At 40.0% G+C, this 13,696-nt stretch overlaps 1 protein-coding gene across 2 annotated transcripts in view; it reads right to left on the minus strand.

Annotated features, from left to right (window-relative positions):
• Positions 1 to 13,696, minus strand: part of POPDC1 (popeye domain cAMP effector 1) — a 41,090-nt gene that overhangs the window by 10,088 nt on the left and 17,306 nt on the right. For both annotated transcript variants that reach the window (XM_019030221.3, XM_004044460.5), the window contains exons 6-7: positions 9,715 to 9,882; positions 8,701 to 8,842 (exon numbers count right to left, since the gene is read on the minus strand). In XM_019030221.3, the coding sequence (XP_018885766.1) occupies positions 8,701 to 8,842; positions 9,715 to 9,882 (310 nt within the window). The remainder of the gene's footprint in view (positions 1 to 8,700; positions 8,843 to 9,714; positions 9,883 to 13,696) is intronic.

Here is a 13,696-nt window from a genome sequence, read left to right on the forward strand (position 1 = left end):
AAATGTATATTATTTTTTACTATAGTCATCCTGTTGTGCTAGCAAATACTAGGTCTTATTCATTCTTTCTACCTATTTTTTGTATCCATTAACCATCTCCACTTCCCCTCTACCTCCCCCCACCCCCATTACCCTTTCCAGCCTCTGATAACCATCCTTCCACTCTCTCTGTCCTTGAGTTCAGTTCTTTTAGTTTTTAGCTTCTACAAATATGTGAGAACAGGTGAAGTTTGTCTTTCTGTGCCTGGTTTATTTCACTTAACATAATGAGAGGAGGCCTTTTCATACATGAACCAGGGAGCTCTTACATGACAATCAGTCAAATCTCTGGCATACAGGGTAAGAAAAAATGAGGTAAGATTCTGTCCCTATTAAGCTTATTTCTATTTCAGTGTGCTTCTAATTACAGGAGGGCCTGAAGGCCTCTCCTAGGAAGTAAAAGTAAACAGACATATTTGTTGTTCTTAAATCCAGAGTGAAGGTCATGCCTGTTCCAGAGGATGAACAAACTACCTCAAATCTGAGCTTCAAATAAGTAGAGTACCACGATGTGAAATCTGTCAGGTGACTTTTATCCTTGCTTAAGAAATACACTTTTTAAAAAGGAGCAACATTTCTGTAAGCTAATATAAGGTGCTAAGATTTTCTTTTCTCCCCTGTTAACTTTAATGACGTTTTCTCCATTTCTTTCAAAATGTTATTATTTTTATTATGTTTAACCATCTGGCCAACTGCTTTAGCAAGTAATTAAAAACCTACAGGAGTTTAAAATTTAATTAGATTGTACAATTTTTGAAGAATGGGAATGGGGAACGATTTAATGGCTTTTTTTTTCCTGGAAAGAATTCTTTTCCTGTCTTTGCTTATTATATCCTAAGATTTTTTTTAATTGAGGAAACTGAGTTTGAATTGAAGCTTTCTGAACAATAATACTAAAGAGTAGCTTTGGCCTGTGCACCAAATGTTTCCTTTAATACACTCAGCACCAGCACTGAGGAACTCAGGCAAAGCGTACAAAATTAGGGCAAATGCGGAGGTTGAAGTAGCTTAGTGGTTCCTGTGATGAGGTCTACTCTGCCCCAAGAGCACGTTCTTAGAGCAGTCCCTAACTACTTGGATGGACCATCAGGGCCGTGAGCTGTACAGCACAAGGTGTGGTGTGAGCAGCCAAGGAGAAGCAAAAGTCCCGCAGCCTCTTCCTGCTCACAAAGAAGAAGATACAGGGTAGAGGAGAAGGTGAATGAACCCAGGAGAAAAGTGAGGGCAGGATTCAGGCTGGCAGCCATGCAACAGCTCAGAGAATAATCCATCCAGGATGAGGCTGGAGGACGGCAGGCTCTGTAAGGAAAGTCTCTGGGAAAAATGGGACACAGAACTGGGAGAAAGGATATAAGGACAGAAAAGACAATGATAAGGAAAAAGGAAGGCAACTAGAAATGCCCGTAGAAACAATAAGCAGTATGAAAAGGCAGGGTTCAAATAGAGGACAACCACTCAGAGACCTGAAGAAAAAATGAAATGGGTTTCACCTAAAAGACAGAATGAGGAAGAAGCCTGAAGATCCCAGGGATATGGTGAATAAGATGTGTCCCACAACAGCAAGGCAATGAAACAACTTTAGGGGAAAAAAGAGAGTCAAGGCATAAAGTAAACCGTGGCATGATTTTCATGTTGTATATGAAAGAAGAATCCACTTGAACTTGATTTTTAGAACAGTCTCCTTTGAACAGAACAAGAGTCATGACATTGGAAACAGAAATAAATGTAAGCACTGCCCACTACTTGGTTCTACGTAAAGCACAATAATCTCAACATTGTTTATTTGTCTTAGACTTTGTGAAACAATTCATAGACAAAGGCTAATTGCAGTTATAAAAGAGAACATATAACTTGACCATTTCAAAGTAAAAGAAGAGACCCACAACAGTTTGAAGGTAGAAGGGGGAAGAATAAGAAAGTAGGGATGCTAATGTCCTCACCTTTTAAAAAATTTATTTTTTTTGAGCAGGGTCTCATTCTGTGCCCAGGCTGGAATGCAGTGTCGTGATCTTGACTCACTGCAACCTCAACCTCCTCGGGCTCAGGTGTCCTCAGCCTCCTGAGTAACTGGGATTACAGGCACAGGCAGGCCATCATGCCCTGCTATTTTTTGTATTTTTTGTAGAGACAGAGTTTTGCCATGTTGGCCGGGCTGGTCTTGAACTCTTGGGCTTAAGTGATTTGCCCGCCTTGGCCTCCCAAAGTGCGGGGACTATAGGAGTGAGCCACTGGGCCCAGCCCTTAATGTCCTCACCTTTAAAATTAGTGCAGTGAGAAAAAGAAATGGAGATTTAGGTGTATTGTTTAATGTTACAAAGATAAACAATAAAAGAACAAAAACTAGTGACTTCATGATATTGAGCAGAAAGTGGAGGGGAAGTTAGAAGTGAGCTATCTACGTAGGTCAGTAGATAAAGGTTACTAAGTCCCCCTAGAGTTGGTGAGAAGGTAGTCACTTGCCTATAATCCCAGTACTTTGGGAGGCCAAGACGGACAGATCACTTGAGCCCAGGAATTTGAGACCAACCTGGACAACATAGCAAGACGTGGTCTCTACAAAAAATACAAAAATTAGCCAGCCATGGTGGCACACACCTATAGTCCCAGCTACTCAGAAGGCTGAGGCGGGAGGACATCTTGAGCCTGGGAGGTGGAAGATGCAGCGAGCTGTGATCATGCCACTGCACTCTAGCCTGGATGACAGAGTGAGACCCTTTCTCAAAAAAAAAAAAAAAAAAAAGATTAAGTGTATAAAGCAATAAATAATGGCACGTCATTTGGCACTGTGGTTACCAACTGTTTCAAAGTGATTGTTCCTTGGGAGCAGGACTAAAATTAGCTTGGAGGGGGGTCAGTTCTTTTTTTTTCACTGTAAGGTTTTTTAACCATGTGATATCTATGTATACTAACTTGATAATTTAAACAATTTTGACTAAGAGACTAAAAATGTACAACTGTATAAAATACCTTCAGGTAAGATTTTACAGGTAAGAAAATGCTGTGTGAGGACAGAGGCCCCCTCCTGGGGCGAGGAGCAGGGCACTGGCATGAGAAAGCATAGCCTCTACTGGCTGGGGGAGACATGGTCATATTCCTAAGCCTAAAAACGGAAAATGAAACACCCACCTCATAGGGTGGTTGTGAGGATTAAATGAGAACCTGGCTGAAAGTGGTCAGGATGTGTCAGCTGCTACAGCAGCAGCTGAATATCCCCAAACAAGTTTATGCTCACATTGATCTCCCTAAACTACACTTTACTCATCTATAAAATGAGGGTATTGCTTTTCTCTAGCCATCTTGGTAGGTCTGAGAATTGTTCAGACTCATCTTCCAGAAACCTGCTGCCTAATCACACATCTTTCTACCTCTCTGTACAATTCATGTAAAGCTTATTGTTTGAAGTCTATGGTTGCTCACAACGGGAATGAAACACAAATTGAGCTGAACAGATTATTTCATGAAACCAGCCTCAAAACTAAGAATGCTGTAATGGCTTTTTGCGTCTTTCCAGGTAAATAAATATAGAAGAGAACCAAGAGAAACTCATTAGTTTCTCTCAGACATATTGGTAGTCTTTTCAGACTGCAAGCTAACTAAATATTTGTCATATGACATTAGTAGGCTGTCCACAGCAGCATTTTTTTTTTCTTTGAGACAGGGTCTCACGCTTTCACCCAGGCTGGAGTGCAGTGGCAAGACCATGGCTCACTGCAGCCTAGATCTCCCAGGCTAAAGTGGTCCTCTTAGCTCAGCCTCCCAAGAAGCTGGGACCACAGGTGCATGCCACCACCTCCAGATAATTAAAAAAAATTTTTTGTAGAGAGGGGGTTTCGCTATGTTGCCCAGGCTCGTCTTGAACTCCTGGGGTCAAGAGATCCTCTTGCCTTGGCCTCCCAAAGTGCTGGGATTATAGGTGTAAGCCAGTGTACCTGGCCAATGTAGTACTGTCTTGACACTAATAACAAACAAAATACTTACAAAGATCTTAATAAGAAACATCTCTCTAAAGATCTCACAGCATTTTTAAAAACAACATAATTATTATTTCGTGAAAAAAGACACGGTTTAAACTAACAAGCTTTTTCAAAGATGAGTTCCAACTGATTGCATTGCCTATATTGTCTTGTGATTTAAAAAAAAAAATCCAAATGATAGGTTATTTAACCCCAATTAACTAAAATACAGTTCTGTAACATTCAAGGAAACATATGTCTTCCTGTTACCATAGCAATGCCTGAGCTGGGCAGCACTTACTAGTGACGGAATTGCCAATACAATCCATCTGTGTGAATGCATATGTTTTATACATGAAGGGAGCTAAGAAGGAGAGAAGATGACACAAAGATGACAACAAGGTGCCCTGACGAGCAACACCTTGGTCCAGGAGCCAAGAGAAGAAAGCTTTCCTACATACACTGGCACTAAAGCGTTCTCACACCTCTCATACATCTTGTCCCTTCTTCTCTTCCTATCTCGCTATATTCCATGTTTGCAAACATGAAACCCGGTAAATGAAGCAATGGGAAAGTGAAAGAGTTAAATGAACTGAATTATGAACTACTGAATAAACAGAGAGAATGACTTTTTCTCAGGCTATCTCATGACTTCACTTTCTTCCCACAATTTGGAGTGGGAATACAGAATCTGTGTGGAAAGGAGTAGAGACCTTGCTGTGGATTTAGCATTGTGTGGCATGTATAAAAGCAGAGTACAACATGAGAAACGGGAGCAGCAGCAATTCCATTAAAACAGGTCACTTAGTTTCCCTCCACCTTTTTCTGTCCGTATTTCTGTTTCACTGAACATTTGCTGTGTAAAGTTATGAAGTATATTTGTCGCATTACTGATTGAGATCTTTAAAGTAGTGCCTTTACCAGAATTTATGCAAACTTCTACACCCAACTACCGGCAGATGAGAAAGACAAGAACACCATAATCACCACCATGCGGATGAATTCAGCAAAATTCCAGAAGGTGGGAAATTCTACAGCTTTCCTACTCAAAGTGTAGTTCACAGACCAGCCACACTGGTATCACCTGGGCACTGGTTAAACCTGTGGACTCCCAGACCCCCACCCCAGCCTGCTGCATCAGGATCTTTAATAAGATCTCCAGGTGATTCATATGCACATTTAAGAATCTGTTGTTCTACAGGACAAACCAAAAAACCAAAACAAAAACATATGCAGAAACACACACACAGAGACAGAGAGACAGACAGAGATGGAAAGGGAGCCCTGAGGTGTAGTGGCTGAATGCAATGTGCACATGCTGTTCAGATCGTGATTCGAAAAATAATTATAAATATTCGTATGCATGTTAATGTTTAAATCGACCTAGATTTGGGTTAATGAACAGGTGGAACAATGTAAAAAGGTTTAAGGAAATACATAAGGTATATTTAATTTGGTATGGAGTGACACTGCTTGTAATTCTGTAAGTAATCTAACTAAAAGCTAAATGACACTGGAGATTATCATTGGATAATTTCACACATTCCTAAGTAGAACCCTAGTACTCCAGTGATAAGAAAAAGGCAAAAATTTTAATTGAAATGGATTACATTAACCAATCTATGAAAACCTATCTGCAGCACTACTTGATCACAAGGAAGGAATCAGGAGATGACAGGTTTCCCCAGAAAAGTAGGTGGGAGTTGAGAAAAAGTGGCTTGGGGCAAGTCACTACCTTCTCACCAACTCTAGGTAGACTCATCTGCAAAGAGGCAAATAATAACAGCTCCTGTGCCTAGCTCACATAGCTGTCAGGTTCAAATGCAAGAACAGATGTGAAGGTGACCTGTATATGGAAAAACACTAGTCAACTGTTACTTGCATTTAAAAAATCACAGAGGTAATCTGGTCTACAAGCATGAGCTTTTGTTTTTCTTTTCTTTTTTTTTTTGATACAGGTCTCACTCTATCACCCAGGCTTCCGTGCAGTGGCTCTATCATGGCTCACTGCAACCTTGACTTCCCCGGCTCAAGAAATCCTCTCACCTCAGCCTCCCAAGTAGATGGGACCACAGGCATATATCACCATGCCTGGATAATTTTTTTAATTTTTTGTAGAGATGGGGTCTCATTATGTTGCCCGGGCTGGTCTTGAACTCCTGGGCTCAAGCGATCCTCCAGCCTCAACCTCCCAAAGTGCTGAGATTACAGGTGTGAGGCACTGTGCCTGGCCAAGCATGAGCTCTGGAATCAGATAGGATCCCTAGGTTTGTATCGCAGAACCAGCCCCCATGGAAGAGGGGCAAGTGAATAAGCATCTCATATTCCCAATTTCCTCATCTATAAAATGACCTAACACCCGCTGTAGTAGACTGTGTTACAGTCCAGCTTTCCACCTGCTGTTTCTCACTAGGCCCTTCCTGAGCAGTCCCTGCAGAAGGGTTAAATGATCTATCCATTGATGTTGGTTCTGGCAAGTGACTTCTGTGGCCCAGGGAACATGCATGGAAGTGGTACTTGCTCCTTTAGAGCAGGAGCTTTAACAGCCAGCCATCTTGTGAATCTGCCACGACTGTCTTCCCTCTGCAGTTACAATGGCAATGACCCAGATGGCAGCTAGTCCTTTGGCTGAGCCCCAAGAGTAGGGAAGTGCAGCACCCGACCTTCATGTGAGCTTTAGTTAATACCTTCAAAAAGTTACTATGCAGGCCAGGTGCAGTGGCTCATGCCTGAAATCTCAGCACCCGAGGCGGGTGGGATCCTCCTGCCTCAGCCTATTGAGTAGCTAGAACTACAGGCCTGCACCACGACGCCTGGCATTTTTTTTTTTATTTTTTTATTTTTTATTTTTTTATAGAGACAAGGTTCTCTTGAGCCCAGGAGTTCAAGGCTGCAGTGATCTGTAACTGTACCAATGTACTCCAGTCTGGGTGACAAAGTGAGACCAACTCGCATCCCCCCCGCCACACACAAAAAAAACAAAAACAAAAACAAAAAGAAAACAAACAAAAAAAAACAGGAGATGAAATTCTTGTATGAAAGGTGATCTCCAAAAATATTAGAAGGAAAACAACATTCTTATCATCAAGGACAAGATGTCGAGGCAGAGAGAATTCTGTACAAGCCTTTATTAAAATAACTCGTCTTTAAGTCTTCCAACATAATTTAGTTGCCTTTTCATAACTTACTATTCTTTGTCCAATTCACTATAAACTGTTTAATTGCTTCTTTAGGTCTTCATTTCCTTACAAAAGCTTCTGTGCCATGTAAAACCTGTATGAGCTTTTAATACAAACTCATACAACTTGTATTAAATTTGTATCCTTTTCTCTTGTTAATCTGTCTTATGTCAATTTAATTCTCAGGTCCAGCCAAAAAACAACCCTAAAAGGGAAGAGGTAAAGTTTTTTCTTTCCTACACACCAATTATATGGCCTTGTAAATTCCAGCCTCTCCTGACTATGCAATACTTAAAATCCCTAATATAACTTATCTAAAGGCATACAAAGTTACAAGATCATTTACATAAAGAATTGTTGAATGTGTTTGCATTTTTTAAAAGTTAATTTGGTTTAAAATACAATTGGAAATACAAATAGTTTTTAATTCATGCAATGGAAGAATGTCTGCCTTTTTGCTATTTCATATGAATTTGTTCAAAGTTTTTATACCATCATTCTTAGAATAATTCTTAAAGTATTTAATTCTTAATTTAGTTTTTCTCATTTTACTTACTAATTTTCAACATCTGGGTTATTTGTGTTACTTAAAATGTTTTGAAACAATCTAAACTATGGAAGAATACCGGAAAATGTGCCTCTTGGCAGGCGTGTGAATGAGGTAGCTCACAAGGGTGTTGAGTGATCTCCTTTATCTTTGGGAATAATCCATTTCTCAATCACTTTTTAACTCACGGCACTCATACTGAGATAACCAGCCAGCAGCAGAACACCCAGCATTTATTTGTCTACCACTTAGTAAAACATTTCTGGGTCTAGGCTTTCACTCTAACTAAAGTCATGAAAGAAACAAAGCCAAATGGCAACAAAACCAAACAAAACCAAAGCAAAAAAACCAAACCATGTGGACTCTTAGAGTATTCTGGTGAGCCACTATTTTTTATTTTTGAGACGGAGTCTCGCTCTGTCGCCCAGGCTGGAGTGCAGTGGCGTGATCTCGACTTACTGCAAGCTCCGCCTCCCAGGTTCACGCCATTCTCCTGCCTCAGCCTCCCGAGTAGCCGGGACTACAGGCGCCTGCCACCAAGCCCGGCTAATTTTTTTTGTATTTTTAGTAGAGACGGGGTTTCACCGTATTAGTCAGGATGGTCTTGATCTCCTGACCTCGTGATCCGCCCGCCTCAGCCTCCCAAAGTGCTGATCTGCCCGCCTCAGCCTCCCAAAGTGCTGGGATTACAGGCGTAAGCCACCATGCCCAGCCAGTGAGCCACTATTTAAGCAAAGTATATGGCAAAACCAGTGAACAATTTCAATTTCTGAAACAGAAATAATAGTTCTAAAGTTGGCTTTCAGCTCATATGCAATATGGGGGAAATGCTAAACAAAATTTGATTGTTTTTATTGTTACCTTTAGGTTGCATTTCAAATAGTTACCTGCAAAGTTATTTTTCTAATCAAAGTTGCCATTTGTCTATGTCCAGAGATACCCATCAGAACTCTGGAGTAGTATCAGTTTTGGGATAACTTACGAAGAGAGGACATGCTGGAGGTACCCCGAAGAAACTGGTGCAAGCCGTCGTCACTGTCACTGGAGCTGGCTATACTGTTCCTCATTTCCAACATGGAGATCTGTGTGCAGAGGCTGAGCTGATGTTCCAGCTTTTTGGCTTTCTACAAAGCAAAGTTTTAAGCTTTCTGAGAATTATGGGAGTTGAATCATACATTCCATTTAAGCAGCATGTACTTTTCCTAGAAATACGTTAGTGCATTAAAAAAAAGAATACCTGATACATATTAGGTGGCCAATAAACATAAGCTATGATTTTTATTATTAGCTATTACTATAAATATATTATAAAAAATCAAATATACTTAGTAGCCTATTTATAATAAGCTAAATAATTAACTGAAATAAGCACCAGCTTAATTTGATAAACAGCCCAGACAAGATGATTTTGAAAGGGCACATATACTCAGTTGTCACTGGGTAACAGTACTTATCACAGAAACGACATTTTAAAAAATTCTCTCTTGTAATCATTTTAATTTCTTTCTAAAAAGATACAGGAAAATTAAGATCAAATTGCAAATTGCTGAAGATCTATGCAGCTCTACACCTCTCCTTTCACTTTCTCGCCTGACCTGAAGATATGCAAGACTGGAAGACAGCAGGGTTCGAAGGCCAACTTCCTGATCGCTGGGGTCTGCCAGCCTTTCTCTGTCTGCAAACCTCCAGCTGCCCTGTCCTCCCTAACTTACTCCATCCTCCACCCCCTCTTACTCCTTTACCATCTTCCTTAAAATGCTCTTGATGAAGAGGGTGCCTTATCACCATAAACACTAGTCCCTGACAATTGTAGACTCCTTACTAAGTAACAGCAAATCTAATCATTATAAAATACTTTCTCCTCTCAAGATTACAAGTATCCCCAGTGCATTTAACATATGGCTAGTTACTAAAAATTCAGGAAAACATATTTCATAAAGTGAAATATACCTCATATACATATTTATTTAACAAAATAAACTCAGAAAACACTTACTTTATCATTTAAGGTGGGATCATTCAACGAGTAGAGCTTATTTGTGATGTCTTTTCCAATAAGATACCTAAAAATTTCATACAAGAAAGGTTCTGATTCCAGAAAGTATGTTAATCTTTCTCTTGACCAGCATAAAAATCTGCAGTTATCATCTGCAATAATGGTGACCTGCCAAAGAAACAAGCATGCAAAGAATAAAGTACATCTATGTATATGAATTATGACTATAGTGATTTAGAAAACTAGGAATGATTTAGTGGACATTATCATAGCAATGATTTGTCAAATTATAAAAAAAAGAGACTCAATGCACACAAGCTTCTACATGTATAAAATTATGTTTTTTAAAAAAGCAGTCTGCAGACTAAATAAAAGCAAATTCTCTGTGTTTCCTTGTTGTTTTGTTTTCTGAGGTCTGGTGACAGAAGAATGGCCACTGTATTGATACTGCTGCTGGAGCATGTATTCAACTGAGGATGCCACTGGACATATGACTTACACGAAATATTTCTTTACACCCTGTACATTACAATGAAGTTCAAAAATACAGCTTCAAGCAGATGAACTAAGATTCATGAGGCAAGTTGTGAAAGACCTTCTGCCCATCCAACTCTGCAAATACACACTAAAGACTGAGAAAACTTCAAGGGCCCTCGGCTGTTGCTGATGAATACGGCTGGTGAGGGTCCTTCTGTCATAGGTGTTTCTCGAGTGTCACATTTCAAGGTTAGATCCAGGGTAGCCCATTAGAGATATTCACAGACACCCCCGAATTAGCTCAGAGCTGGAAATCATACCCCCTTTCCTTCAGTATTGTATGTAGGAAAGCAGAAAGGTACTATAACTGCACGACACAGAGCTCAAGTATCCCTCAAATAAATCCCTTTGCCAGAGTGAGGGGCCATGCCCTCACCATTCAGTGCCAGGAAGCCCTTCTTCCCATGTTAACACTTCCATCAGTTAACACAACTGCAAGCTTCATTATGGCTTAAATCCTATCATTAAATCCAAGCTCATCAGCTGACACATCTGCCTGTTCTAAGCACTGTGAAGGCAGGGATTGTGTATCTTCACGTCTGTCTGAATGCCTGACTTCCAACATGGAGTGGTGCTTAATGCATGACTGTTGTATGAAGGACTTAAGCAAATGAACATACAACATGGCAAAACCCTGGCTCTATAAAACATACACAAATTAGATGGACATGGTGGCACGGGCCTGTAGTCCCAGCTACTTGGGAGGCTGAGGTGGGAGGATCACCTGAGCCCAGGAAGGTCGAGGTTGCAGCGAGCCATGATCACACCACTACACTCGATCATACAGTGGCAGCAGGAGACCCCTGGGTGACAAGCGCGAGACCTCATCTCAAAAACAAAAACAAAACAAATGAACACAAATACCGCAGTAGGCAAAAACCAATGTCCATTAAACTGACATCCAGTCCTATCTGAGCCTCAGAGCAAATGTTTCCAAAGAAGCTCTGTCCCCTTTGTCACAAAAGTAAACACATTTCAGAGGACAAGGGGATATGTACATCTACCAAGACAGAAAACGAAACACCCAGCTTGTCTCCTTACTTCAACAAGCTGAAATCTGATTGCTGGCAAATTAAGAATGTCTGGCTACTTTAAAAAGTGGTGTCAACATTCCTAGGAAAAAAAGCTTGTGTTTATTTATTATATCAAAAGTAGGAATTTCCAAAACCAAACGTATTTGTTTTTAAGAAATGCATCAGCATCTAAGACTTGATGAAACACTAAATTTCATTCATTCTTTCGATATACATTACTATGCATGTACTTTATGCTAGATACTCTTCAAGGTATGAAGTTACAATGGTAAACAAGAAAGACAAGATGCTTGCCCCATGAAGCTTACATTCTAGTGGAGAAGGATGATAATTAATAAAGAAATATGACAATTTCAGGTGGCAGTAAGTGTTTTGACAACTATAGAACAGGGGAAAGTGGTCGAGAATGACTAGGGGGTGACAATAGCACATAATGCCACTCACTTTGTATATGTACTTTTAAACTTTAAGGTGCTTTCATATCTATCATGTAAGTGGATCCTCAAAAATCCATTTAAAATAAGACAAGTAATATTCTTCCCCATTTTTCAGAAGCCAAATGAGAAGGACCAAAAAACTCACAAACACATATTAATTAGTGGTAGAGTGGCTCTACAAAACACACAAAAATTAGCCGGGCATACTGGCATGTGCCTACAGTCCCAGCTACTTGGGAGGCTAAGATGGGCAGATCACTTGAGGCCAGGAGCTCGAGACCAGCCTGGGCCAACATGGTGAAACCCTGTCTCTACTAAAAGAAAAAAAATTAGCTGGGTATGGTGGCAGGCGCCTGTAATCCCAGCTATTCAGGAGGCTGAGGCACAAGAATCCCTTGAACCTGGGAGGCAGAGGTTGCAGTGAGCCGAGATCGTGCCGCTGCACTCCAGCCTGGGTGACAGAGTGAGACTCCCTCTCAAAAAAAAAAAAAAAAAAAAAAAAAAAAAAAAGTAGTGGTAAAGTGAGCACTTTTGACTTTCAGCCCAAATGTATTTTCCCACCAGGTCAAAATCTACCCAATACACCCAATACTCATCAATACCATTTCATAGAAAGTATTTCTGCCTAGTGACTACAAGGTTGGCTGTGCAGTCCATCAAGAGCCCCTCATACAAAGAAAGGCTGAACACATGCCATGAAGCCTACATTCTAGTAGAGGAGGCTGCTAATAAAGAAATAGGATCAAAAACATGGCAACATTTACAGGAAGAGGAGTATAAGCAAACTGACCCTGGGGAATTCCCACAGACGGTATGAGGTGGGTGCATAAATTGAAGGCAACTGAAAAATATTCCTGGAGTAATAACAGAAAAGTGAGTATGGGGTCCTCATGAGGGCCCAGCCATGCACCTAAGTGCTAAAGACAGTTAGGACTGATGTTCCTTCGTTGTGCAAAGATGTCACCCAGGATTCTGGAAAAGAGTGGGTGAAGGAGTTAAAAGACGAGATGGAAATCATCTATGAGATGAAGAAATTATATTTAGATGATACATAAGGCTGTTAACTTTTCTTCAGCCATCTGAATTACCTCAAGTTTCCACTGAGGCAATGAAACTTTTACGATGACACTGTAATTTCCTTAGCAAATTCACTTCTTATTGATGGTTAAAAAATTACTTTCGACCTGTTTATTATTGAATATAAAATAATAGTATTCAAATAATAAGCAGTACTTAGTTCATATGAGTAACTTACAGGCCCATAAAAACATGGATTTGGTTGGAAGCCAGTAGTTAGAGTGCTGACTGAGGTCATTTTACTTGATTCCTAATGTTTCATTTCTACCAAATAGACAGTTTTATTTAATGATTTCCTGTCACAACAGTCAAGCAAAGTGTATTTTTTATGAGAATATCTTATAAAGCAATATAAGAATTTTAAAAGTTTCCATAAAATAAATTTACTTCTTATTAGGCATTTCAGTAGTGCTATGCTTGAGTCCTTGTGAAGAATTTTACTGAAGAAATAAAAGCAAATATGGCAACAGAAGACATAAAAGGACATCTTTCAGGTCGAGAATTAGACTAAGCATTTGCAAACAGGTTTGCCGTGATTACCACAAGGTACTGGATCAGTTCCTCCCTTTAGTTTCCAAACCAATTCTACAGCCTCTCATAAAGAGAAGACACTGGGCTCCACCGTAGGAAACAAAGGTCTCTGAGGGATCTGCCACATGTGCTAGAATCAGAAACCGCAGTGTGGCAATAGGACTGGCTGACTGTCCTAAGGAAATAATTTAATACTTTTTGCATGCATCATACTGCATTTCATATACCAAACACTAAAATATCCTAGAAGTGGTCTATTCCACTGATGGTTATTGAGTTATCCTAAGCACTAAAATAACACAGATTCAAAAGTGGCAGAGGAAATTGCTTCACAGCTCCACCAAAATATTTACTTAATATTAAGAT

The sequence above is a fragment of the Gorilla gorilla genome, chromosome 5 (genome assembly GCF_029281585.2).
Source record: "Gorilla gorilla gorilla isolate KB3781 chromosome 5, NHGRI_mGorGor1-v2.1_pri, whole genome shotgun sequence".
NCBI classification, from domain to species: Eukaryota; Metazoa; Chordata; class Mammalia; order Primates; family Hominidae; genus Gorilla; species Gorilla gorilla.